Source organism: Ochotona curzoniae, unplaced genomic scaffold, assembly GCF_017591425.1.
Source record: "Ochotona curzoniae isolate NIBS_2020 unplaced genomic scaffold, NIBS_Ocur_1.0 scaffold_274, whole genome shotgun sequence".
Lineage (NCBI taxonomy): Eukaryota > Metazoa > Chordata > Mammalia > Lagomorpha > Ochotonidae > Ochotona > Ochotona curzoniae.
In genome coordinates, this window is record NW_024467101.1 from 7074369 (window position 1) to 7099859 (window position 25491).

The 25491-nt window shown below is 52.5% G+C and overlaps 1 protein-coding gene across 3 annotated transcripts in view; it reads right to left on the bottom strand.

The window, feature by feature from the left end:
- Positions 1-1101: 1101 nt before the first annotated feature.
- Positions 1102-25491, bottom strand: part of LOC121172060 (E3 ubiquitin-protein ligase RNF185) — a 107538-nt gene continuing 83148 nt past the window's right edge. For all 3 annotated transcript variants that reach the window (XM_041003856.1, XM_041003857.1, XM_041003858.1), the window contains 14 exons: positions 17387-17522; positions 16427-16536; positions 15668-15856; positions 14072-14177; positions 13530-13726; positions 11026-11212; positions 10140-10226; positions 9477-9608; positions 9227-9283; positions 8221-8286; positions 7153-7327; positions 6473-6528; positions 4013-4170; positions 1102-2911 (listed from right to left, as the gene is read on the bottom strand). In XM_041003856.1, coding sequence (XP_040859790.1) covers positions 2767-2911; positions 4013-4170; positions 6473-6528; positions 7153-7327; positions 8221-8286; positions 9227-9283; positions 9477-9608; positions 10140-10226; positions 11026-11212; positions 13530-13726; positions 14072-14177; positions 15668-15856; positions 16427-16536; positions 17387-17522 — 1801 coding nt within the window. In that variant the 3' untranslated portion in view covers positions 1102-2766. The remainder of the gene's footprint in view (positions 2912-4012; positions 4171-6472; positions 6529-7152; positions 7328-8220; positions 8287-9226; positions 9284-9476; positions 9609-10139; positions 10227-11025; positions 11213-13529; positions 13727-14071; positions 14178-15667; positions 15857-16426; positions 16537-17386; positions 17523-25491) is intronic.

Below are 25491 nucleotides of genomic sequence, written 5' to 3' on the forward strand. Positions count from 1 at the left end.
CATTTGACTTATATTTAAAAAAAAAAAAAACATTTAAAAATCCAGTGTTTCTGTGAAGTGCCACGGACACATTGCCTGCAACTTAAGAAGCTTTGGGGTTACCTTGTCCAAGGCCTGCGTGGATCAGAAACCGGAAGGCGGCTTTCTCACTGGAGGGTGGTAAGCGCTGCACGGTTGGCAATGCAGCTCTTCCATCCTGATCACCATCCCACTCAGCAAATCTTCCGGGTTGAGAGAACAGGTAGGATGAGAGTGGGTGGGCATCCCACGGAGGTGAGCAGTCACTGTAATTTCTCTCTGGCAGAACCCTGAGGTGGTGTTAGTTCCCAGGCATATCCAGGCAGCCCCTTGTGCTAGCAACTGCTCTGGAGGGGTGGTACTGTAGCAAAGGTGGGCTAAGGTCATTGAACAGCTGGCTAGAGAATCATCCCTGTGGGGTGATGATTCCCAAGGGACAACCAGGGACTCTAGCAGTTGGTTTGCAGGGTGACCGCTGCCCATACCATGCTGTCGCACCACAGTTCTGACAGTAACCGGCCTCCCGCCCCACATGCTCAGGGATTTTCAAGAACCAGATTCAGCTCGGATGCCAGACTAATGAATTTTGGGGAGTGCTTGAGAGAACCTACCTTTAGGTTTATGGGTTCATAGTGTGCCCAGAACTCCTACTAACCAGACAGCATTGTCCCATCCAGTGGTCACTCCACATCCCGCCCCACAGGGGTGTAGAAGCTGGATGCAGAAGGTCAACTCCATTCCTGTACTTGTAGGGGACATAAGGAGCGGGCTGCCCCACATTCTTTTCTGCCCACTGAGAGGGCAACACTTGGCCCTGTGTGGGGAGAGCATGAGCCAGGATGCCTGGGCTGGAGATGACCACAAGGCGGGGTGACTCTGTGGCCTGCGAGGAGGCCAGACCTGTGCTAAGCAAGGGGTTTCCTTGGGTGGGTCCTGTAATTTCTGCTGTTCATGCGGTTGATGGTTGGGCATGAGGTGGATGAATTAAGCAGGGTGTAGAAGCACTGCCTGTGGGCCAGTTGTGTGGCCTGGATCACCTCTGAGCCAAGCCCAAAGCCACCTTTTCACTCTCAGTACGGTAACTTGACGTTCACCACTTTAATTTATTTAGTCTGCTCAATGGCCCAACTTGGGCCCACCATTTTTATGTTTGAGGAAACAGCCGTGGCAGCGAGCGGTCATGGACCCAGGCCACTGCTGGGAGTCCGGGGCTCATCCTTGCAGCAGCAAGCTTGCAGGACAGCCCAAGCTGCAAGTCCACACTGGCCAGAGGTGACATCTGACCCCGTAAAACTCTTCAGGCCTATATACAATATTTCATGTCTCACCCAACAGATGGAACAAGAGAATATTTTAACGGCAACCACTCTCCAGGATCACACCCCTGTGCCCCACCCCCTGCCCAATACAACCACCCCAAAACCATCCCCAATTTGTTAAATATGGTGCAAGCTCACAGCCACTTAGGAGGCCAACTTAGTTATGCTGGAGAAGCCCTGGAGCTCTGGGAACCACTGGCAGGGGTTGGGGAATGGGGTAGAGTGTGGGGAGGGTGACCTAAGGTTGTCCAGTGCCCCTGGGCCTGCTCAGGGGAGCTGTGACCAGGGGCTGAGTTGGGCTAGCCAACAAAGGAGGTAGAAGCCAGTTGGCCCTCTGCACCTCAGTGCTGGGCTCTGCCACCCACATCTGCCTAGCTACATGGATAGGGCATGTTGGAGGGCAAGCTGCGGCTGCTCCCCTACCCCACCCCGTCCAGACCCAAAGTAATAAGCCACACAGTCCACCGGAAACCATCCAGCTCTGGGCCAAGGGTCTTACTTAGGTATCTGCCCTCAGGAGCCCACCGAGAACTGAGTGGCAGCAACTGGCATGTGGGATTTTTAGCTGGCAGGGCCTCTTTCTTCCCAACATCTCCCCCTCTTCCTGTGCTTGTTGCAGTCTCAGGACGTCACCCGGAAGTTCTCAGCTGGCTTCCAGCTGCACAGTTTATGAACATGAGGTGGAGACCGCACACTACCCCTCTCCCTGTTGTCCTCCAACACACACATACGTCTTGCCAACTTTGATGTGGTGCCCAAATTGGCCAGAGCCACACCCCCTGGCAGGAGAGCAGCAACTAGCCTTCTCCTTGCCTTCTGGATAGCTTCCAGCATACCCTAACACCTACTCCCTTCCCTGCTGCTCCAGGGGAGGCAGCATCTGGAGGGCACATGGTGGGGAGCACCACCATCATTTCGTGCCCTTTGAGGGCCACCTGGGCCGCCAGTCATCCATCCATGCTCTCCCACCTGTAGTCCTCTTGTACCCAGCTGGTCTAGCAACTTCAGAATGCATAGGCAGGTTCCCCCCCTTCCCCGCCCCCATGACCCCTAGCCAGCAGGTCCAGGTCATGCTGGTTAGTGTAAAGCAGGAGCCCCCCGGAATCCCTGCAGGGTCTTCCCAAGGAGTCCCAAGTAACAGATTTCCTCCTGGCCTGGAGTCCAGGCTCTTATTTGTTTTGTTCTGTTTTCTTCTTCACAGCTTTCAGGCGAGTGTTGGATCTAAGGACAGTCACCAGGCTCCATTTCCCGGGCGTTGCATCCGCTCGCCTCCTGGGGAGGTAGTAGGGATGGCGTGTTCTGCTTCTCTATGAGCCGCCGATCCACAGGAAGCCAGGATGGCCCTGCTTCCGGGCAGGGCTGGGGTGTGGAGTGGGCAGCGAACGGGGGCTGTGGGACACGCCCCTGCAGCGGGGCTGAGCTGCCAGGGCTAGGGAGGCGAGTCCCTGGTCAGGCCGTACTGCAGGCTCACAGTGTGGTCCAGCTCCTCCAGCTCGGCTGGCAGCGGAATGGCCAGCTCTCCCAGATAGAGCGAGAGGGCCTCGAAGGAGTCCTCCAGTTTGGAGAAGGCCGGTCTAGAAATAAAGGGAACAGGGAACAGGGTTGAGAGCCAGGTGGATATTTGAGCAGGGGCCATGCTGGTGTGGGAGGAGTGCAAAGCTTGAGGATGCCTCACTTCCTGATTGTGTGACCTTAGGTATACCTTGTGACTTAGGCCCTGCAAATTAGCTTGGTGGTTAAAATCCTTGCCTTGCACAGGCTAGAATCCCATATGGACACTGGTTTGTGTCCTGGCTGCTCCACTTCCCTCCCAGCTCCCTGCCTGTGACCTGGGAAAGCAGTCGAGGACGACCCAAAGCTTTGGGACCCTGCACCCGCGTGGGAGACCCAGAAGAAGCTCCTGGTTCCTGGCTTTGGATCAGCTCATTCCCAGTTGTTTAGGCCACTTGGGGAGTGAACCAGCAGATGAAACATCTTTTCTCTGTGTCTCCTTTTCTGTAAATCTGCCTTTCCAATAAAAATAAATAAATCTTAAAACAAAAAAAGATCCTTAAAATCCTGTGACTTCCTCGTGCCTCCCTGGGAAATGGGAACGGCAGACTGTTCCTGCTGTCTCCAAAGAGAGGGGGTGGCGAGGAGGCAGAAGCACAGAGCTCCCCTGTACTGGCTCATTCCCCGAAAGGCCTGCAGGACTGGGTCAGGCCGAAGCTGCAAACCAGGAACTCAACTCAGGTCTCCCAGGTGGGACTTGAACCATCACTGTTCCCTCCCAGGGTCTGTGCCAGTGAAAAGCTGGAGTCAAGCGCTAGAGGCAGGGGCTGGACCCGTTCACCCTCAAGTGGAGGGTGAAGGTGCGGGTTTTAACTTCTAGGCCAAATGTACCCCACCCCCACTTCTTTTTAATGGCTGTCTCTCGGTGTCTTTTCTATCTACCCAGCTCACCTGCTGCTATACCTCCATATCCCTTCCTTCATAACTTGGCCTGGCAGAGGTGGCTCGAGGGTGGACATCAACATTCCTGAGCCCAGGGCTTCTGTCACATCCCCTCCCACCTCTAACTGTGCCTCCTGCCACCCCTGCTCCCCCGATGCCTGAGAAGGGTCCAGGGAGGGCCTGAGGCTGGGACAAATACACCAGATATTCTGAGAGGTGAAAGAAAGGGACAGGATACCGACCTGCTCTCGGGCTCCAGTTTGCAGCAGATGGCAGCCAGGGGGAAGAAGGCTGGGGGGCAGTCTGTAGGGACAAACTTCTCCCAGAAAAGCTTCACGTTGAGGCCAAAGTCCAGTGTGCGGGGCAGGCAGTCGGGATCTGCATACACCTGCCCAATGATCTGTCGGGGGAGGAGACACTGGTCAGGAGGGAACTTGGGGGATCCAGCACAGAAAGCCATGGATATAGGGCAGTGGAGGGGATGCTGGTATGTGTATGGAAAAGGATGGGCAGAAGAGAGAGTAAGAGCAAGTACCATCAGCGAGGATGCCAGGTGAGATACAGTGCCTGGCTTTAATTTCTCTGGCTCCTAACTTGAGCTTTCTGTGAATGCAGAATGTGGGGGTGCAATGGTGATAACTCCAGTATTTGGGTTCCTGCCACCCACAGGAGAGAAGGGGGCCGAGTTCCTGCCTTCTAACTTCAGCAGACACAGCCCTGGCCACTGCAAGCACATGGGAAGGAAAGAACCAGAGGATGGCAGCTCTCAGATGTCTGTCTCCCTGCCTGCCAAAATCATTCAATTAATTAATTTAGGGGCCAATGTTGTGGTGCTGCAAGTTAAGCAGCCACCAGCAGTGCCAGCTTCCCATGCATTCCGGCTGCTCCTCTCCTGATCTAGTTCCCTGCGAATGCACCTGGGAAGGCAGTAGAAGATGACCCAAGTGTTGGGGCAGTCCCTGTGACTCATGTGGATGGAGTTCCAAGTCCCCGTCTTCAGCCTGGCTCAATCCTGGGGCTGTTACAAAGCCATTTTGGAGGTAGGGGGAAGGAGTGAAAAAACAGATGGAGGACCTCTTTGTTTCTCCAGTTGTGACACATGAAATAAATCTTTTTAAAAATTAATGAGAAAAAGAAAGTTCCCAATTAGTACCTGGAGGCTGGCACTCCCTGCCCTGCCTGGGTCCCCCTGTGGCTGCGTCCTCCAGAACAGTTAAGCCGACAAGGCAGGCACTGGGTCTGGTTCACGGACAACACCCTTTGCACCAGTCTAGTGCTTTCTGCATAGTAGCTGTTCAGTTAATAACTATTCCAGAAACAGCTTTTAAAGAATTTTCCTGGGACCAGCACAATGGCTCAACTGGCTAATTCTCCACCTCCAGGCATCGCATCCCATTTGGGCACTTCAGTTGCAAGTGTCCTAGCTGCCACTTCCCATCCAGCTCCCTGCCTGTGGCCTGGGAAATAAATAGAGGATGGCCCAAAGCCTTGGGACCCTGCACCCATGTGGGAGATCCAGAAGAAGCTCCTGGCTTCAGATCGGCTCAGTTCCAGCTGCTGCAGCCACTTGGGGAATGAACCAGTGGATGGAAGATCTTTGTCTCTCTTTCTCTCTATAAATCTGCCTTTTCAATAAAAAAAAAATATTTAAAGGAAATAAATTTCTTTCAGGGTCTAGTGCTATGGTATAGTAGGCTAGGCTTCTGCCTGCAGCACTGGCATCCTATATGGGTGCTGTTTCAATTCCTGGCTACTCTACTTCTGATTCAGTTCCCTAGATATGGTCTAGGAAAGCAGCAGAGGATGGCCCAAAGCCTTGGGAACCCAGGCAGGAGAACTGGAGGAAGCTCCTGGGTTCGGATTGGTTCCACTCCAGCCATTGTGGCCATTGGGGCAGTGAACCAGTAGATGGAAGATCTGTCTTCTTCTCTGTGCCCCTTTCAAATTAAAAAAAAAAAATCTTAAAATAAAACAGCAAAACAAAACATGCCCCCTTCTTCTTAGCAGACATAAGAGAAAAAAGAAAGAAACAAACATTTGTCCCACCCACCTGCCTCCATACCTCAACCTTCCCCACCCTAACTGGAGACCCAGATAGGCTTGCATCCTTCTCAACTATTGAAACAATATTCAAAATAATATTTTAAAAAAATTAAATTTAATTTAAAAATCATTTCTTTCATTATTCTAACCACCCCCTTTCCTTTTCTTTCTCTTAGAATATGTGTTTGGAGGAATTACTGAAGCCTCAGGGTATGTGTGTGTGTGTGTGTGTGTGTATGTGTGTGTGTGTGTGAGATGAATGATGCCTGGCTGACCAGCTGCTAATCTCTTACTGACAGGAATCTTTCCACTCTACCCTGTGGTGTCTAACACTTCCTGGCCTAGGAGCTGGATGGACAGCCATGTGAACGGTCCCTTGCCTGTCCTGTTGGCATTCTGAGGTTCATCTGCCCTTTACTCAGAGCAAGCTACACTCCTTTCAGACTGTTTCCTCATGGAAAATAAGAAAGATTTGTTCTGCTCTGTCTTTCTCTTGTGACCAATAAGACCCCATTGTGGTGAAGCCATAAAGACGTGACATGAAATGGCATTCTCTCTGCCCGTGCCGCATTCATGGCGGTGGCAAGACGCCTGGTTCTGGGGTTGGACAGAGCTGCCGAGCCTGTCATCTGGGGCAGGGTCTTTGTGCTCGAGCTCACCTCGCAGAGAACGATTCCGAAAGAGAAGACGTCCACCGTTTCGTCGTAGCTCTTTCCTTGGGAAACCCAGAGGAGAAGAGGCAGTTATATTTATGTCCCTTAGCAATGCCCTACACTAAAGGCTGCCTGGATCGGTAGCTCTTTCCAAACCGCCTTTCCCCGACTGGGCTGCCTTGGAGAGACCTTGCAATTTGTAAGCCAAAACTACATGGCAAGTGAATCCTTGGCCACAGTGGGGTTCTTCCATGCTCCTCTGTGCTGTGTGCTGTAAACCAATGAACATCTCTGGATTTCAGATCCGTCCTCCCCCCCAAAATGAATGAATGAGCAAACAAACCAATAAATAAATTCAGGACACATACCCCGGGTCAGATCAGATCATTTCTGAGGCTTCTGCCCTAACCCTGTTTCCAGAACTTATTGTCAACACTTCTGACCGGTTTGAGCATTGTCCACCAGGGGGCAGCACATGTCAATTCTTAGCATGGAGACTAGCACAGAAGCGAACGGCAACAGCTTAGTCCTGCGGCACAGAAGCCATAGCCGGACTCACCCAAGCCCTGGATGGGATCCTGACCAGTTCCTAGGCTGCCTGAGCTTGGAGGAGTAGCATGTCTGAAGCCTGGTGTGGCGACATGTGACAAGCATCTGGCTCTGAGCTCTGGGCCTGCCGGACTCACCGTTGAGCATCTCGGGGGCCATCCAGTAGGGGTTTCCCACCACTGTGTAGCGCTTCTTGCGGTCACTCTTGCGCAGGGTCCGCTTCTTGGTGGCGGCCTTCTCCACTGGGGGCCTTTTCCTCTCTTCCACTATGAGCCGCGACAGCCCAAAGTCTGCCACCACCACGGTCTTGTCCTGGGTAGGACAGCTAGAGTCAGGACCTGGTGGGGACATTCTCAAGCCTGATCCTGGGGGTGGGAGAGGCCCTGAGAAGGGGAGGACAAGGTCACAGGGAGCCTCAGTTGGGGGAGTGAGGCTGGGCATTTGAAGTTCTAACAGTCAGGTGGCTGCGTACAGCAGGTGCCCAGCCCATTGGTGTGGAACTCTGAAGTGGGACCGGAGATCGTGTCAGTGTGTGTGTGTGTGTGTGTGTGTATTTCTTCCCTGTTTTGTTTTGTTCCTTAAAAGATTTGAGGCATTGGCTAGAACGAAGATGAAGAGGAAAAGTTAAGGTGGCCACACTCAGTCAGAGGGACCTGGGGGACAGAAACTCTTTGAAGAGCCATGGGGACATGGGTGAGGAGGCTGCCACGTGGAAAGGAGTTGTGATTTTATCTGGTATGGGTCCAGAGGCAAGAGCCTGTGGGAAGCCACCGAGATGGCGAGTCAGCAGGAGAAAGCAAACTGTATAGCTACGTCTGAGAGGCGGTGGGAGAAGGCTGGCCTCCCATGAGTGCCTGAGAATCTACTCCTTCTGTGGCCTTGGGCTGTGTCTTCAGGTGACACTGCTGAAAAAAAAAATGGGATCGGCAAGCAGCTGCTTCCAGTTTGTGATGTGGAGTGTGATGGGGGCAAAACCAGAGGACGGTACAAAGTTAAGGAAACTTCTGAAGTGTTTCTGCTCACCAGGTGACAGGAGGTGTCTGTCTGGCTGGCTCTGAGAACTTACAGACTTAATGTGGGTATGGGAAGTAACAGGAGGGGCAAGGGAAGAACTCCTAGGTTAACATCTCTGGCCTGGAAGCTGCAGAGGACAGTCACCCTCCTTAAGGGGAGGGTCGGGCCAAGGCCTGGAACGCTGGACATACCAACTTGATGAGGCAGTTGTGCGAGTTCAGATCCCGGTGGATGATGCACATGGAGTGCAGATAGGCCTGCAAGCAGAAACACGAGCCAAGGGCCCTGTAAGCCCACCAGACCCTGACCTTCCTCTTCCTCCACTCCCTTGGTCCCCCTCATCATTGGACTTCCCTTCCCACCCGCTGGAAGATCCTGCCCATCCTTTTGCTGCTCAGCAACCATGGGCCAGTGTAAGTCTTCACTGTTCTCTAAAAATCTCCCGCTCCACTGGGCACTTGACTCAGATCCAGGCCTGCATGGGCAGTGGGTGCCCTCCCCACCAGTTTCCTTCCCTGGGTGGGGACAGATGCTAAGAAGTTTTGCCAGCACGTCACTCAGCAAACACTCTACCTGTTCCCCTTCACTGTCACACCACTGGAATGCCTGGTAAGTGACACCACCACTCTCCCAGGCCCCTCCCTTGACTTCTGTTCCTCCCCGATTGCCAGCTGCCCTGTTCTGACTCCTGCTGGTCATGCCCCGACTCATGTGTGAACACAGGCATGGCTCTGGTCACGCAAACTTTCTTGCTGAGAACTCTTCCACATTTGTCTTGGCTTTCTAAATATAGTCCAGACTCCTAGGCTGGGGACACAGGGACTAACCTTAACCCTGAGGCACGCCCTGTTCCAGCAGTGTGGCGGTCGGGTTGACCGGCACAGGATTGTGGCTCTGTCCCTCTCTAGTCTGGGCTTCCTGCCTGGGAACCAGGGTTGTTGTGAGGAAGAAACTGGCTCAGTACAGAAAGCCCTTGGTCAGCTGTCTGGATGGGATCGGTTTGTTTCCTGGGTGACATAGCTCATCTCTTCCTTTCTCCTCCCAGGTCACGGATGCTGTCATCAGCTCAAGCCTGGGGCCTTTCTGCCCGGCATCTTTGATCTAATTGCTGCCCGTCCTCCAGGGCTCGGCTGGGAGTCACGTCCCCCACCCATCTCTGGCTCCCCAGGCGGAGGTGAGGTGTTGAGTGGGACTCACCATTCCGGAGGCGATGCCTTTGGCAAATCTGACCTTCTGCTGCCAGGGGAACGGGTCCTGAGGGGTGGGGAATGCTTGTCAGAGGCTGCTGGGTTTTGTTCTCCCCCAGCTTCACCATGTAGTCCAGACCGCATGGGAATTCAGTCCTACCCAGCACAGTCCTTTTGGGACACCGCAGTGGTACCCCCAGTATCTTCTCCCTCCCCAACAACCCACCAGGTCCTGGGTGACCATGTGCTTGTGTGCTTACCACACTGCGTAGGAAGTCCTTCAGTGTGCCCCCCTCGATGTACTCAGTCAGCAGGTTCAGCTTCTTGTCTTTGTACAACACACCAATGAACTTGAGCACATTGGGGTGGTCCAGGCTGCGCATCACTTTCACCTGTGGGTGGTGGAAGCCAAGCAGGGTTGGTGGGGGTTAACTCAGCATGTCTCCCTTAGGGAATATGGCTTCACTGGTGTCAGCTGCCCTCCTGCCCTCCTGGGATGTGGCCAGGACTAAGGTCACACAGAGAGCACAGATCACCCCGTACACATGGATGGCCTCTCGGTCCTCATCTGGGCAACCATGCTTATCTATGATGGGAGCGGGGCCCAGTGTTCTGGTGGTTGGCGATGATGCTGAGTTGTGCTACCATAGCTACCCCCTCCAAACCTGAACACTACATCTTACGATCTGGGGGTCCCTTGTGCCCAGCTTCGGTGATCTGCAGTGTTTGTTCACTGAACGCATAACTAGGCTGATGTAGAAGAGGGGTGGGGATGATGCTCCTCCAGTTCTCTCCTCTGCCTAGTTGCTCAGGGCGCTCAGTCCAAACCTGAGTCTCCTCCTGCCCACCCAGCCGAGGCCTTGATTTCTGAGGACTGCCCTCTCTCTTCCCACAACCACCCTGCCCCTTCCTTGTCTCCCTACCTCGGTCAGAAAAGTCTTCTGTGTCTCCTCATCACATCGGATCAACTCCTTCATGACCATCACTTTGCCGGTGGCTTTGTGTGTGACCTACGGGGAGGGCGACCGTGAGTGATGCAGAGATGGGGACACAGCCCTGGAGAACTGTGTGAGATGGCCTATGCCATCCCCGCCCTTGGAGGCCATGCTGAGCCAGGGGAGGCAGAGGCGGAGGGGGAAGACGGAGCTGGTGAGTGTAAGATGCACAGCCCAGGGCAGCAGGGAACTCAGAGAAGGATATCCTTTCTCCCCGGAGAGCTGGGCATGCATGGGAGTGATGGCGGGGGTAGGGGGAGGAGTAGAAGGGCTGGTGAGAACCCACAGAAGGGACGTGGGGAGGGGACACTGCCAAGCCAAGCTGGGCTCTCTGGTCATCTGGTACAGGAGGTGAGTCCCTTGGGTGAACAGAAGTTTGGACAGGAGGGTCCGTGCCGCAGGCATGCACCAGGGAGCTGGGTGAATTCTCCAGCTGCACAAGCTGAGAAACATGGCTTACCTGACCCCCCCTCCCAGCTCTCAGCACAGGAGGAGGAGAAAGAGGAGGAAGGAAGAGGAGGAAGAGAGAAAGAGAGAGAGAAGTTAGTCCTGGAGAGGTCCTTCTCCAGGGAGGTGGGAGCCATTCCCCTGTGTGCTCAGGGCACCGAGGCCTGCACCTTACACTGGCTGCCTGGTGGCAGGAGGGTCATAGGCGTACCTCACCCCAACCTGGGTCTCAAAGGGCCACCAGCTCGGTGTAACAGCGGTGGCCTAGAGGTCCTACAGAGTATGGGGCAAGGCTGTCCACAGGATGAGAGCAGGGGTGATATAAGGGGAGGGGCAGAAAAGCAAAGCCGCAGCTGCCCATGCTCACCTTAATGGCCTGTCCAAAGAAGCCCTTGCCCAGGACTTCCCCGTGGATCAGGTCACATGGCCGGAAGATCTGCTGGGAGCAGCTGCTGGAACAGCGGAGGGACTCGGAGCGGCTGATGTCCCGGCTCAGCAGCAGGGGCTCCTTTGGTGAGCTGGGGCCGGGAGACTTGGAGATGCTGTTACTGCGCCTGAGGGTGAGGGGAGAGGTGAGGGGTGAAGGTGGGAATTGGTGGTTTGCAGGCACCTGCCTTGGGTACCTGTCCTTTTTGACTTCTGGGATTTGGATGCTGTTGCTGGGGGATGGGGTAAGTTTGCTTAATGACTGACACGCTGTTTGGGTATGCTAGGCACCAGGGGTTTATTTAAGCCTCATAACATCTTCAAAACCGAAACTTGGTGTATTTCTCATATGGAGAACACGTTAGATGTTACTGCCCACTCAGAATGCTTGTGGGTGGATGGTAAAACCATCATCTCCCGCATCTCTCTGAATCAGGTACAAACCGGGTTGAAGATGGGAAAGCAGCAGACATGGTCCAGGGTCTTGGACCTCTACACCCACATGGGAGACCCAAAGAAGCTCCTGGCTCCCGGCTGTGGACTTGCCCAGCTCTGGCCATTGAGGCCATTTGGGGAGTGAACCAGTGGTTAGATTTCTTTCTCTCCATCTCTTCCTCTTTCTCTCTCTGTAAATCTTTCAAATAAAATAGAGAAATCTTTAAAAGAAAATTTAAAGATCCCTGACTTTGGCTCTAGCTTCTTGCTAACACAAACCCCGGGCAGTGGTAATGGTGCAAGTTAAGAAGGGTTCCATCTCCCACGAGGAGGATCTGCATTGAGTTCCTGCTTCCTGGCTTTGGTGCTGGCCCAGCCCTGGCTGTCGTAGACTTTCAGGGAGTGAACCGACACAGATGACCATTATTTATTTTTCTCTCAAATAAACAAATTAGAAACAAAATTTTCTCAAGGAGCAAATTGGATTTTAGATGCTATGTTGCACATCCTGGTGCCTTCCCCTATTTCCTGAATTTTTAAAAAAGATTTATTTGTTTTTATTGGAAAATCAGATATACAGAGAGGAAGAGAGACAGAGAGATCTTCTGTCTGCTGATTCACTCTCCCAGGTGGCCTCAACGGCCAGAGCTGAGCTGATTCGAAGTCAGGAGCCAGGAACCTCCTCCAGATCTCCCACACGGGTGCAGGGTCCCAAGGTTTTGGGCTGTCCTCGACTGCTTTCCCAGGCCACAGCACGGAGCTGGATGGGAAGCACAGCAGTTAGGACACAATGGGATCCTGGTGCACGTAAGGCGATGACAACTTTAGACACTAAGCTACCACACCGGGCCCTATTTCCTGAATTTTAAGATGAGCATTTATTATTATTTTTTATTAGCAAGAAAGCCACTATATTTTTCAAAAGTAGCCAGTAATAATACATTGGCTGATAACTGCTACTTGGGCTTGGTGAAGACAAGACAAGAAGGGTGAGAACTTATTACCCTGCCGGCTTCTGTCTGTATTGGCCTCTTGTTTGACTTGGGCTCCCTGTGGAAGACAGAAACTGGCTGGCTCTTGGTCTATCCGGCCCTGGAGGCTTGCTCAGCCTCGCTGACTCCTGCTGCCTGTGCCACCAGAGCACACCAGTCAAGCTCTCCCCTTCTACTGAGAGATGGTCTTCCACCTATCTGAGCAGTACTCTGGCCACTACCACGGGGTCTCTTGTTGCAGGGACTGAATCCACTAACTGACTCCACTGGCTGAGCAGTGGCCAGGAGTGACAACGGGAACTTCTCGTGGAGAAGGCTGTTTCCGACCAACACCAGCTGAAGACGCCTGATGGCATATGGGTGCCAGTTTGTGTCCCAGCTGCTTCACTTCCCTCCTAGATTCCTGCTTGTGGCCTGGGAAAGCAGTCGAGGACGGCCCAAAGCCTTGGGACCCTGCACCCGTGTGGGAGACCCAGAAGTTGTTCCTGGCTCCTGGCTTCAGATCAGTGCAGCTCCAGCTGTTGCAGCCATTTGGGAAGTGAACCAGTGGTTCTGTCTTTCCTTCTCTCTGTAAATCTGATCTGCACTTCCAATTAAATAAGTGAAGCTTTAAAAATAAATAAATAAGTAAAGTGCCCGAACTTAAGTCTTAAAGAGATGAACAAAGCTGTCCAACTCCTCACACATGCACACTCTACTCTGCCTGGCACTGACAGGCTCCATGCTGCCTCTACAAGGCCTGCTGCCCTGCAGGTCCAGCATCACTGCCTCCCGGCTAACTCAGGAGCTCAGTGGATGGAGCCGGATCCTCTGGTTTCTAAGGTAGCCTGTCACACAACTGGGCCTGCACAGACCCTGGCTACAAACTGGGACTCCCCACAGAGGCAGCTGATGCAGTCCAGCTCCCAACAGCCTGCCCTGGCCAGCTGCTTCCCTCCCAACTCTGCTGGCCTCCAAAAGGCAGCAGCTCGGCTTCACTGGGGAACACACAGGGGGCACCCCGGGGCTGAGGTGGCACCTCAGAGAGCGTCTCCTCAGCGTCCCCTCCAGGTTCTCCTTGGTGTCCAGGGTGCTGAGTGTGTGGGAGTGTCTGGCACTCTGCATGTGGGGAGAGAGCCGGGCATCTAGGCGCAGCTGGTCTAGGCGCTGAGAGACGGGGTCATGTTCAACCAGCAGCTGAAGTGTCTGGCTCGTCTGGCTGATCGCATCTTCCACCTGTTGGCCAAGAACACAGTTAAGGTCGGCTCCTCCAGTGGGCTGCCCTGGCCCAAGCCACCCACCGCCAATCTGGATGATCCAAGCACAATGTGGCTCATGGTGGCCTTCAGTGGCCACTGGCCTCCCAGTGCCTCTGGCATCCTGTCACCTCCCCTATCTGTCAGGTCATTACCTCCCTGGGAACCTGCTGTGTTGACACAGAGGGTCACCAGTGGTCATGGGCTCAGGGCCAAGATGAAGAGATGTGGGTGGAGTTGGGGTGGGAAAAGGTGAAGGCCATAGCTTTTCTCACTGTGGGTCTCACGTCCCATCCCCACCAGACAGGCTGGCCACACATCCTACCTCCTTGACATGGAGAGTGCGGACTGGGGTCCCATTGATCTCCAGGATGCGGTCCCCAGGGTGGATGGCATTGCGGTTATTAGGACTGATGTTCATCCGGTTGACCCTAGAATAGAAGGGGCAAAGGCATTGTCTCCCAAATCAGCCTGACTGGTTCTGCTTATGCAGTGTAGCTCACAAGGCTCCAAGCCCCTGTTGGCCACACAAACGATCACGTCACCCACAGAACGGGGCAGTAGCCTGCCCCAGGATGCTCTCAGGCAAAGGCTTCATTGCTTACCCTGTGGCCTAAGTCACAAACTTGGGACCTCCACTTCCCCACTTGCAGTTCCCCTCATCCTTCTCTCCCTTTCTCCCTCTGCCTCCACCCATCCCTGAGAATCCTGCTGGTTCTCCATCACCATGGTTACCAAGATCTCTTACCTGGATCACTACAGTTGTCTTCTAACCTGCCTCTACATGTCTAGGGGTTCCCTTCTTCCATCCAACCTGCACACCTGTGCTCCTTCTAAAACAGACTAACCTGCATGCATCCCCTCGCCACCTAAACTCCTCACTGGATTGTTTAAGATCTTCACATCCCAGGCTCTCCGTGCTTAAGGGCCTTTTTCGGGTTACTTCTAACCACCCAACCTACACTAGACCCACCAGACTCCCACCTCTGGCGGCATGCTTCTCCTTATGCCCAGAACATAACCACTCCCACCCCCTTACCTCCTCCCTGCTGTCCCCAACACTGGTACCTCTCACCTTGACTGCAACTACTAGCCTAGGATTTAGCACACAGTGGGCGCACACTCAGTATTCACGGGGTAAACACCTGCTGACAGGTGCCTCATGACTGGCATCAGATGGACCCAGACACTTTGACGATGGACTCCGATTTCTCCCTCTTTCTCCATTAACTCAACCAACCAAACAGAAAAGCAACCAACAAAACCTACTGATGCCAGCTGCTGTTCCAGACCCTTGGGCATGCTATACCGAACAAGGCAAACTAGTCTACTTAATCAAGCCAGATCACTTCAAAGGGCAAGCATGCTTTGAGGCCTGACTCTTAGAAGGTGAGCACCTCCAGCATTCAGTGTCGGGTAGGAAGTAGACCAGGCAGAGAGGACGGTGGGCACCAAGGCCCAGGTTGGGTTATAATACAGTGGGCTCTAGTAGGTAGAAAGATGTTAGAGGGGCTATAGGGCACTGTGCATTAGACTTAGGGGTTCTAAGTCCTCCGAGGCCCATCTCTGGACTCTGCTCAAGGACCTCTGTTTTGGGGCTGACACCGGAGTAGAGTTTAGCCCTCCCTCTGCTTGCAGCATTAGCATCCTATGTGGGTGCTGGTTCGAATCCCGGCTGTTCCACTTCCCAGACAGTTCCCTGTTAATGTGCTAGGAAAGCAGGTGAGACTGGCTCAAAGCCTTGCATCCCTGCACCCATGTGGGAGACCTGGAAGAAGCTCCTGGATGCTGGCTGTTGTCACCATTTGGGAGTGAACCAGCAGATGGAAGATCTCTCTCTGCCTTTCCAATAAAAATAAATAAATCCTAAGGAAAATAAAAAAGAGAGAGAGCCCTGCTTCAGGGTTCTCAAAATACTCACTCTTTGACTTGCACGGTGGTGGCGTAGTTGGAGCAGGCACTCTCCACAGACACGGAGAAACCCCGCTTGCCCTCGGTGGTGGCCGGCATGGAGATAAGTGTGACGGAGTAGGGGAGCTGGTCCTGCACGGATTCTGTGGATAGCTTCTCGAACATGGGAGCCAGCACCACCTCGTTGTGGCACTTCCCGCTGAGGAGGGGACACAGAGGGGGCTGAGATTTTGCAGTCTCAAATAAAAGCCTCCTCTGGCCTCAACCCTGCCCACTCCCACACCACGAGGCTGCTGACAACAGTTCTGTTGGTCTCATGAACCCCTTTCCTGGTCATGTTCCTAGTCTTCTGAGAGTGTAGCAAGCGGTGGGCTGGGAAGAACTGGCCTTTCACTCGGCTTTGGACTAAGAGTGAGAACTGTGCTGCCCGAGCTCCTGTGCAGTCTATAGGCCCCAGGCTGATTCCTGTTTAGATGGGGGGCAGTTGGATGGGGCAGCTGGGTGAACACTAGGGAGTCTCTGCCTTTCACGATCTAAACTCGTTTCCGAGTCTTCCCAACTATGCCTTCCCTCTTGGAGGCTTGCAGGGCGCAGGAGGGCTTGGCAGGCAAAAAAGACAGAGAGAGTCACTCTGCTCATGGGTTACAGGGCTGGCTAAGAGCATGTTTGTCACAAGGATTCAGAGCTCTGATGGCAGGTCTTTCTTTCTGGTTCATGGTACCTGCTTGTCACTCCCATGGGGAAGGATGGACACAGGATCCCCTTTTACCAGTAGAGGGTGGCATGCTGCACCAGGGCGTATGCGTCCCCATCCTCGATGATCACCTTGCAGCTCATACAGGCAAAGCACTCTGGGTGGTACTTGAATTCCCCAGCCACCTGTGAGTCAGAAGAGAGAAGGCAGTGAATTATTGCTGCTCCTGGAGTGAGAGTGGTTCGGGGGTGGACGACCTTTAATCAAGGATCTATTTCTGGGACCAGCAAGATGGCTCAACTTGCTAATCCTTCACCTGCAAGCGCTGGTACCCCACTTGGGTGCTGGTTCGAGTCTTGACTGCTTCATTTCCTATCCAGCTCCCTGCTTACGGACTGGGAAAGCAATAGGAAGATGGATCAAAGCTTTGGAACCCCACACCCATGTGGGAGACCTGGAGGAAGCTCCTGGTTCCTGGCTTTGGGTCAGCTCATCTGCAGCTGTTGGCGGCCATTTAATGAGTGAACCAGTGGCTGGTAGATTTTTCTCTCTTTTTCTCTGTGTAAATCTGCGTTTCCAATAAAAATAAATCTATCTTCAGCTAAACCTACCCTCTCACACCATGCTCCTGAGCTTCCAAACAAATTTCAGACTGCAATGCATACATATATACATATAGACATACATTTACTCTGGTCTTAGCTACATGAAGGTTCACAGTCCCTCCTCAGCTTAAAGCCCTTCGCCTGTCTACAGAATGTACTGAGGCGGAGGCAGTCTCTCCGCAAGCCCATTCCACTGAACACATCAACGTGTCGTCCTCCTTTAAGGTCCTTCTACCCTGCTGTGCTGTCTACTCCCCGCCTGTGTGTCCACGCCCAACACCAGACTGTCAGAATGGATCAAAATACAGGGAGAGGTCCCCTGGCTGTTGCAAAGATCAAAACATGAATGACCACGAGGAACCCTAGGGACACCCAGGGGAACCCTGCTCTTGCAGGGGGCCAACGGGACAGGACGGAGGGACTTGCTCACCATGACAGGCCCTGTCATCAGCAGGGAGCACCCGTGGCAGAACTCCCCAAACTTGGCCCAGTAGTCCTTGTGGCAGTAGAGCTTCCCGTCCTTCTCATAGTACCAGTTGGTGAGGGAATCTTGGCATTCGGAACACCTGTGAGGACAAGAACGGGAATCCTCCTGGGTGCCTGGAGCCAGGGGCTAGGGGATGCCCCTGACTCCCACGAGTGACACTGAAATAGTGCCCACTCTGAAGGCCAGGACTCAGAGGAGAGTAGTTATAGCTTGGTGTCGTTTCCTTTAAAGATGTCAATGCAGGGCCTGGTGTGGTGGCCTAGAGGCTAAAGTCCTCACCTTGAACGCGACGGGATCCCTCACAGGCACTGATTCTAATCCTGGTAACCCCGCTTCCCATTTAGCTCCCTGCTTGTGGCCTGGGAAAGCAGTCAAGCAGTCTCAAAGCCTTGGGGTCCTGCATCCGTGTAGGAGACCTGTAAGAGGTTCCAGGATTCTGACTTCGGATTGGCTCAGTTCCGGCTGTTGTGGTCACTTGGGGAGTGAATCATTGGATGGAAGATCTTCCTCTCTGTCTCATTTCCTCTCTGTATATCTGACTTTGTAATAAAAATAACCTCTTAGGGCCTTGAGGCCCTTTGAGTTTCTTTCATTATCATCATCATCATCATTATTATTATTACTAAATTTGAAAGTCAGACATACAGAGAGGAAGAGAAACAGAGAGGAAGATCTTCCATTCATTTATTCATTCCCCAAGTGACCGCAACAGCTAAAGCTGCTGTGCCAATCTGAAGCCAGGAGCCAGGATACTCTTCCAGGTCTTCCAAGAGGGTGCAAGATCCCAAGGCTTTGGGCTGTCCTCGACTGCCTTCCCAAGCCTCAAGTAGGGAGCTGGAAGGGAAGTGGAGCAGTGGGGACACAAACCAGTGCCCATATGGGAATTCCAGCATGTACAAGGCGACAACTTTAGCCACTAGGCTACCGTGCTGGGCCTGTTCTATGAATATCATTACTCTCATCCCCCAAAAATGCACACAATAGTCAGTGCATCTCGTTCAGGTGTGCGGAGTGCAGGCATTACGGGTCCCCACGATATACTCATGCTATCCCTTCTCCTACCCATTTAAAGACCTGCAGATCCTTTGAAATCTTCCCATCTGGGACAGGGCTATGGAGTAGTGGGTTAAACTGGCACCACTGCCACCGCTGCCAACACCGCTTCACATCCCAGCTGCTTCACTTCTGATCCAGCTCCCTACTAATGCACCCGGGGAAAGCAGCGGAAGACGGCCCATGTGCTTGGACTACTAAACCCATGTGGGAGACGGGGACGAGGCTCTTAGTCCTGGCTTCTGTCTGGCCTAGCCGTGGTTGTTGCGGCCATTTGCAAGGTGAATCAGTGCGTGGAAGAGCTCTCTCTCCCCTCCACATAACTCCGCCTTTCAAAAAAAGAAAATTAATATTTTTTAAAAAGAATTAAGTTTTAACACACGCACACCTCTCCAAAACCAACAGCATTACTGATGTGGTATTCCTGCCAGAAACAGATTAAGCACAAAGAAACTCATTAGGCAAGCACAGAATGTGGTCACTCAGCCCAGTCTTCCACAAAGTTCATGTCATAGGCGGGTGAGGGGAGCACAGATTCCCCCACCTCCAGATTTATTTGTTATTTTCTCATTTGAGGAAAGGCAGAGTGACAAAGAGAAGACAAATAGAGAAGTCTTTTAATTATTGGTTCACTCCCCAAATGGCTATGATGGTAGAGCTGGGCCAATCCTAAGCCAGGAGCTTAATTTTTTCCGAGTCTCCCGTGTAGGCACAGGGGCCCAAGAACTTGGACCATCTTATGTTGCTTTCCTAGGCACATGAACAGGGAGCTGGATTGAAAGTGCAGTAGGGGCCCAATGTGATAGTGTAGCGGCTAAAGTTCTCACCTTGAACGCACTGGGATCCCATAAGGGTGCCGGGTTCTAATCCAGACAGCCCCGGTTCCCATCCAGCTCCCTGCTTGTGGCCTGGGAAAGCAGTTGAGAATGGCCCAAAGCCTTGGGATCCTGCACCTGTGTGGGGGACCCGGAAGAAGCTCCTGGCTTCAGATTGGCTCAGCTCCAGCCGTTGCGGCCGCTTGGGGAGTGAACCATTGGACAGAAGATCTTCCTCTCTGTCTCTCCTTCTCTCTGTATATCTGCCTTTCCAATAAAAATCAAATTAAAAAAAAAAAAAAAGAAAGTACAGTAGGCAGGACTCGAATCAGTACTCTTCTGCAATGCCAGTACTGCAGGCAGAAGCTTAATAGACTATGCCACGGTGTCAGCCCCAGACTACCGTTTTAAAGAGCCTAGACAGTGGCTAAATGGGATGCCTCAACCTTAAACTCAGTATTAGGGTGAAAAAGGAAACAGCCAATAAGTGATACTTTTTCTTAGAATTAAGGAACTACATACATGTTAGATTATACTGTGAAATGATTGCTGATTTTCTTACAACTGGTTTTGATGATCCTTTATTTAGAATTCTTAGGAGAAACATATTTAAAGTACGTAAAGATGCATGTGACAGACTTCTAAAACAGTTCTGCAAGCATAAATAAGGGGTGGGGGACGACGTAAAGTTAGTAACATCATCAATCTAGGTGAAGGGTACATGGGTATTCTTGGATCCACTCTTTCAACTTTTCTGCTTTTAACATTTTTCAAAAGAAAACAGCAAGGGAGAAAAAAACTCAAATTGCCACAGCACCCGGTGGGATGTCATTATGAGATACAAAGGGTCCCTTCTCTCTCATCGCTTGTCTGCAAAGGTCCACCAGCTGGCTGGGTCAAGTGTGTTCTCAGGCTGTCAGCACACACCCCTCCTCCTTCCTTCTGAGCTTTCCAGCAGGCCTGGAGCCCCGATACCCTCTGTCCTTCTAGTTAATACCCCCTCTTCTTGTGGCCAAGGCTGTGCATCTCTCAGGCTGGCCACGTTCTTGCCCCCGAGAGGCAGAGCTGGAGCTGCCTCTTGGCTTGAACCCTGCCACTTGGTGATTATGTCATCTTTGGCAAGATCCTGCACTTGTCTGACCCGGTTTCCTTACCTGTAAAATGGTCTGTTGCGAGAAATGAAACAATATGTATTGAAAGGACAGGCAGCTCATGTAGCAGGAACGTAATAAATGCTCATAATCATACAAATGCCACGAGCTGTGTAGCTTTACACAGTTCCTCTCACTAACTGACAGCCCTGGACTACAAAGGATCACTGTGAGCACTGAATAAGTTCATGGATAAGAACGTCTTTTGCTAGGGGAGTATATTATTACAATAATAAATCGCTAGGCAATTTACCTAGATCGCTAGGTAGATGTTAAGAGAGAGACACCAAGTTCTCTAGCCCATCTTGTAAGACAGTACAAAGAGTTGAAGAAGACACAAAACACGGCAAGCTGAGAGGCTAGAGTGAGCGTGTCAATTCTGAGCATAGCAAGAGGCACAGGTGGGAGACAGGAACAGGCTGAAGTGGCTGAGGCACAAGGTCTAGAGAGGGCAGGACCCTGAGAATCCATTTATGCTTCCGGAGGACTCAACAACTCATTCCTATTTGTCCTATGCATTCTGAGTGATGGGGTCTTGAGGACTGGGTAGGGTGAGAAGGGTATGGCTATGAAATGTCAGTCAAGTACTGGGGATAGTGAGACCAGCGCAGGCAAAGGTGCAGACACTGTTCCAGGCACCTAGCTCAAACCCTTGGAACATAAGTTGCACTCTGGATGAAGCCTGCATTGAGAGATGGATCTGGGGTCAAGTTCTTGGGCGCTGTATGCCCTTGCACAAGCCCCTTTCTGTTTCTAGGCTAAGTCACCCCCAACATGCAAAATGAGAGGACAGATGACACCCTAGATCCCACAGTTCTGTGCAGCTGAACTGAAGTACAAATCACAGCAGCCCTACTCTTACTATCTGAAGGATGTGGGGCCAGCCCCCTCTTTGCTTGCCATTTGTGAAATGGCAATGTCATTACCCACTTTCCTGCTATGGCTCTGAGTGAGTGTAAGGTGCCCAGCAGAAGACTGCCAGCGCCGGGGCCAGGAGGCTGGCTTCCTTCTAGCCTCCTACCTTCTGACACGCAATGTCTGAGTGAGCATGTTCACTACTCAGCGTGTTCCCAGAGGACAGAGGTGGTACCCCATGTACTGCTGGTTGACTTGGCCCGTGTCTCCAAATAGGAAAACCACAGAAATGGCAAGAACCGGCAAGCCTGGGTGAGAAGACAAGTGTTCTGTGGTTCCTGGTCACCACATCCCAGCTTCTTCTGGAGAGCAGTAGTAAAGTTGGTGCAGACGTCGTTGTCTGCACCGACCACTGCAGGCCAGGGTTCCGTGACGCCTTCACAATGGTATGTACGCTGCAGGGCATGGCAGCACCAGAACACACCCTCCTTTCTATTGCCAATATCCTGCTTTTGTTCACTGCAAGTAGCCCTGGCCAGGCCCAAGAAGGGGAGCGGGGAGAGAAACGAGCGCAGGCATGCAGGAGACAGCCGTGCCGGCCTGCTTGGGAAGAACACTCGGCCGGGGAGGGGCATTATCCACGCACACATGTATCTGAGTCAAGGGATGCCTTTGAGGGGCCTGGCCAGCTCTGTATGTGCCCAGAGCTGCAGCCGCAGATGCCTTTGAGGAACAAGAAGGACAAAACAAGAGGGACGGCTGTGTGTCCTTAGGTCACTGGAGAAGTTGTCAAGGCAGGTTTTGGCATTCTAGCTGAACCACTTAACAGTGACTGTTGCTTGGATACCAGGTATATTCCAGGCACCATGTGAGCTGTCTTATCTTTAATCTGACCATAGCCACCTAAGTTTATTCTGGTTTTCAAGACCAGAAGATTGAAAAAGCAGAATCCTAGGTTAAGTTGCTTGCAAAGCTGCTCAAATGTAAAAGATGGAAACTCTGGACGTAAGAATGCTTGGTGAGGAAGCCATCTCCACTGCCTACACCCCTGGAGGGACGAGCCCCTCCTCACGGCTGTGAAATCCAGGAAGCCAGGACACCTGACGGCAGAAGAAAGTTCTTTCAGGTGCTACTGCTCCGCAGTGATTCTCCTTTAACTTCTAGATGGAGAATTACACAGCACGGTTCACTCTTCCCCTTCCCTGTCACTCACTCCACAGCGCTCTGCCCCTGATGGTCTGTTCCTTTAATAACTCGGAACATGTTGTACAAATGGAAGGTACCACGCTGCAACGATGCCGCCTACGCCCCCCTACAAGATTCTCAGAGGTCACGGCTACTGAATGTTCTTCTCCAGGTCAAGGAGGGGGATGTCCACCCCACTCCAAGCTTTAGATTTTTTCAGTTTCCAGTGAAAGCCAAAATCCATCTGCTCAGGCTGCTGGCCCGAGGGCATGCCTGCCTACTGGAGGGCACACCTGCTGGGCGGCAGTAGATCTGTCCTCCCAAGAGACTGAGTCCAGGTGTACAACCTCCCAGACTCCTCTTCCCTACATAGAGGCAAAGAGGACAGAGCCCTGGTGATCCCCCTGAGCTCAGATCAAACTGGGGTCCTTTGGGGTTCACGGAGAGATTCTCACAGATGGCCTCAGCTGTTCACCTGTCACCTCAGCCAGGAACTTGGTGACTCTGAACCTGTACACAAGTAATGGTAAAATCTGATGGGTCTGGAACAATTAAACCATGGCATTGATGATTCAAAGGATGGCTGGCTCCCAGGGGGGAAGACCAGCCTGAATTCCTTTTCTGTCCTCCCTGACTTGACTTTGCCTCCCAGGTCTGTGCAAAACTGCCCTGTTTCTTGGTACAGAACCCAATTGAGTTAGTAGAGAAGAACTGTCCTAAAAGGGTCCATTTATTTTATCAATTAGAAGTCAATCCACTCTAGGGGCCAGCGCAGTAGCCTAGCGGCTAAAGTCCTCGCCTTGAACATGCCGGGATCCTATCTGGGCACCAGCTCTAATCCTGGCGGCCCTGCTTCCCATCCAGCTCCCTGCTTGTGGCCTGGGAAAGCAATCGGGACCCTGCACCTGTGTGGGAGACCTGGAAGAGGCTCTGGGCTCCTGGCTTCAGGCTGGTGCAGCAGCTCCAGCCTTTGTGGCCACTTGGGGAGTGAATCATTGGACGAAAGATCTTCCTCTGTCTCTTTTCCTCTCTGTGTATCTGACTTTGCAATAAAAATAAATAAATCTTAAAAAAAAAACCATAATTCATTCTAACAGATTCCTGTCCCTGGGGAGGCAGACTGCAGTCATCATGGGTGAGAAGAAGCAGGCAAGGCTTCCCGCTGGGAGAAGCCAGATGAGGCCTGCCCCGACGCACACCTGAGTTCTTTTCAGATCAGATGTTTACAGGTGAATCTGCCACCTCACAGGGCCGAGGGAAGTGGCCATGGCTACGGTGGATTTATACCAGTTTTCTGGTGGCAGTACGGGCTGGATGTTCAACCTCAGCCTTGCTTGGTGTGAATGCCCAGCTGCACCATAGCTTCTTCCACTTCTCACCCTCTTCCACAGCCTAGGTGCGCCTAGGCTGGGATGAACTGCCCCGCTCCGGGGCCTGAAAGGGTGACTGTGAGAGGGACCTAGGGGACTCCCTGGCTCACCACAGCCCTGCCTTTTAACCACCTAAGATCCCTTGATTATTACTGCACCTTCTTGTAGATCCTGCAGATTCAAACAGCTTGTCAATGAAGCTGTAATTATTACAGAATCTGTTGTTATCCTATTTAAAAAAAAAAAAAAAACCACCCAACAGATAATGAGCCTCTCTGATCAGCAAGAAATAAGCGTTACCAGAGTGTGTTGACTCAGTTCCAACCCAGAGCCGGGAAGGCTGGAGTTTCAAGTCATTCGAGGCTAGTCATGCTGCAGTTAAAGATAGGGCTTCCGTTCTTCGGGGAGGCGGGGCTGGGGGAGGGAGTGAGGGAGAGCTTCAGTGCCCCCGAGGATGAGGACCAGATTGTTTAGGTTTCGGATGAGAAGAAAAACATCCCAGAGGACCCAAGGTGGCTGCCAAGAGCCACTGCTAGAGCCGGGCAGGACTAAGAATAATTTTTTTCTCCCTTTAAACATGGACTGTTTTAAAGTACAAAGATGCACTTGTTTCCCTTCTGAGATGATGTGTAAAAACCAAGCTCAGTCAATCAGGGCATCTGATGAAAGTCATTCCCTCATTTGCCTTTGTGTGTGTTTGTAAATTTCAACCTGAGGTGTTTCCTTCCTTGGGAATGCATCTGTGATCTCGCGCCACCCCTACATGTCAATGGCACGGGCAGCGGGAAGGGGACAGTTAGAGGGACCCTCCTGCAGAGGAGCATGGCCTGTTGGGCAGGGGCGTGTCGGGCACAGAAATTACATTCATCACTCCCTGGTCCCTCTTCCCTCCCTCACACGGTCACGCCTGATCATGTCCCCGTGGAATCTGGTTGCGTCACTTTTCCTTACAACCACAGCCTCAGAACTCCTGTGTGGACTTTCTACTCTCTCTCCCAAGGACCTGGGACTCAAAGACTTCATTTGTTTCCCCGATTCTGGCAAGGGCCCCTCCACTCCACCCCATTCAGTAGCCCTGACAGTCTCTAGTGGGAGGACACTGAGGTCCCAGGGATGGGACAGGCACCTGGTCAGGCAGGGGATAAGCAACCAGCAGTGTAAGTGGCTCTTTTTTTTTTTTTTCTCCCTTGGGACTAGCCAGTGATTCCAATGCCTGGGAGACTACAAGGTCTGGGTGGTCCCTTCCCTGGGCACGGAGCCCCTAGGGCCTACGGCTTAGGCTATCTCATCAGAAGGGCCTTTAGGAATGTGGTCTCATACTTGGGGGAGGGGAGAAGGGACTAAGAGTAAGTCAACCAGTCAGTAGCCCCCAGACTCCAGCTGGGCAAACAGAGCTAATGGGGGGTGGGGGTGAGGAGGTCACCAGGTTCACCAGAGGGGGCTGGGCACAAAGAGAAGAAAGATGGCAGGATCAGGAGTGGCGATGCTGGTGGCCTGGCCAGGTTGAGAGTTCAGCGGCTACCATACTCTACCCACCCCCCGGGCCCCATCCCCACCCAAAAAGGTTGTGTGCTGTCCTCAGAAGATTAAAAGGGGATACAGTGTTGCTGGCTCCTTAA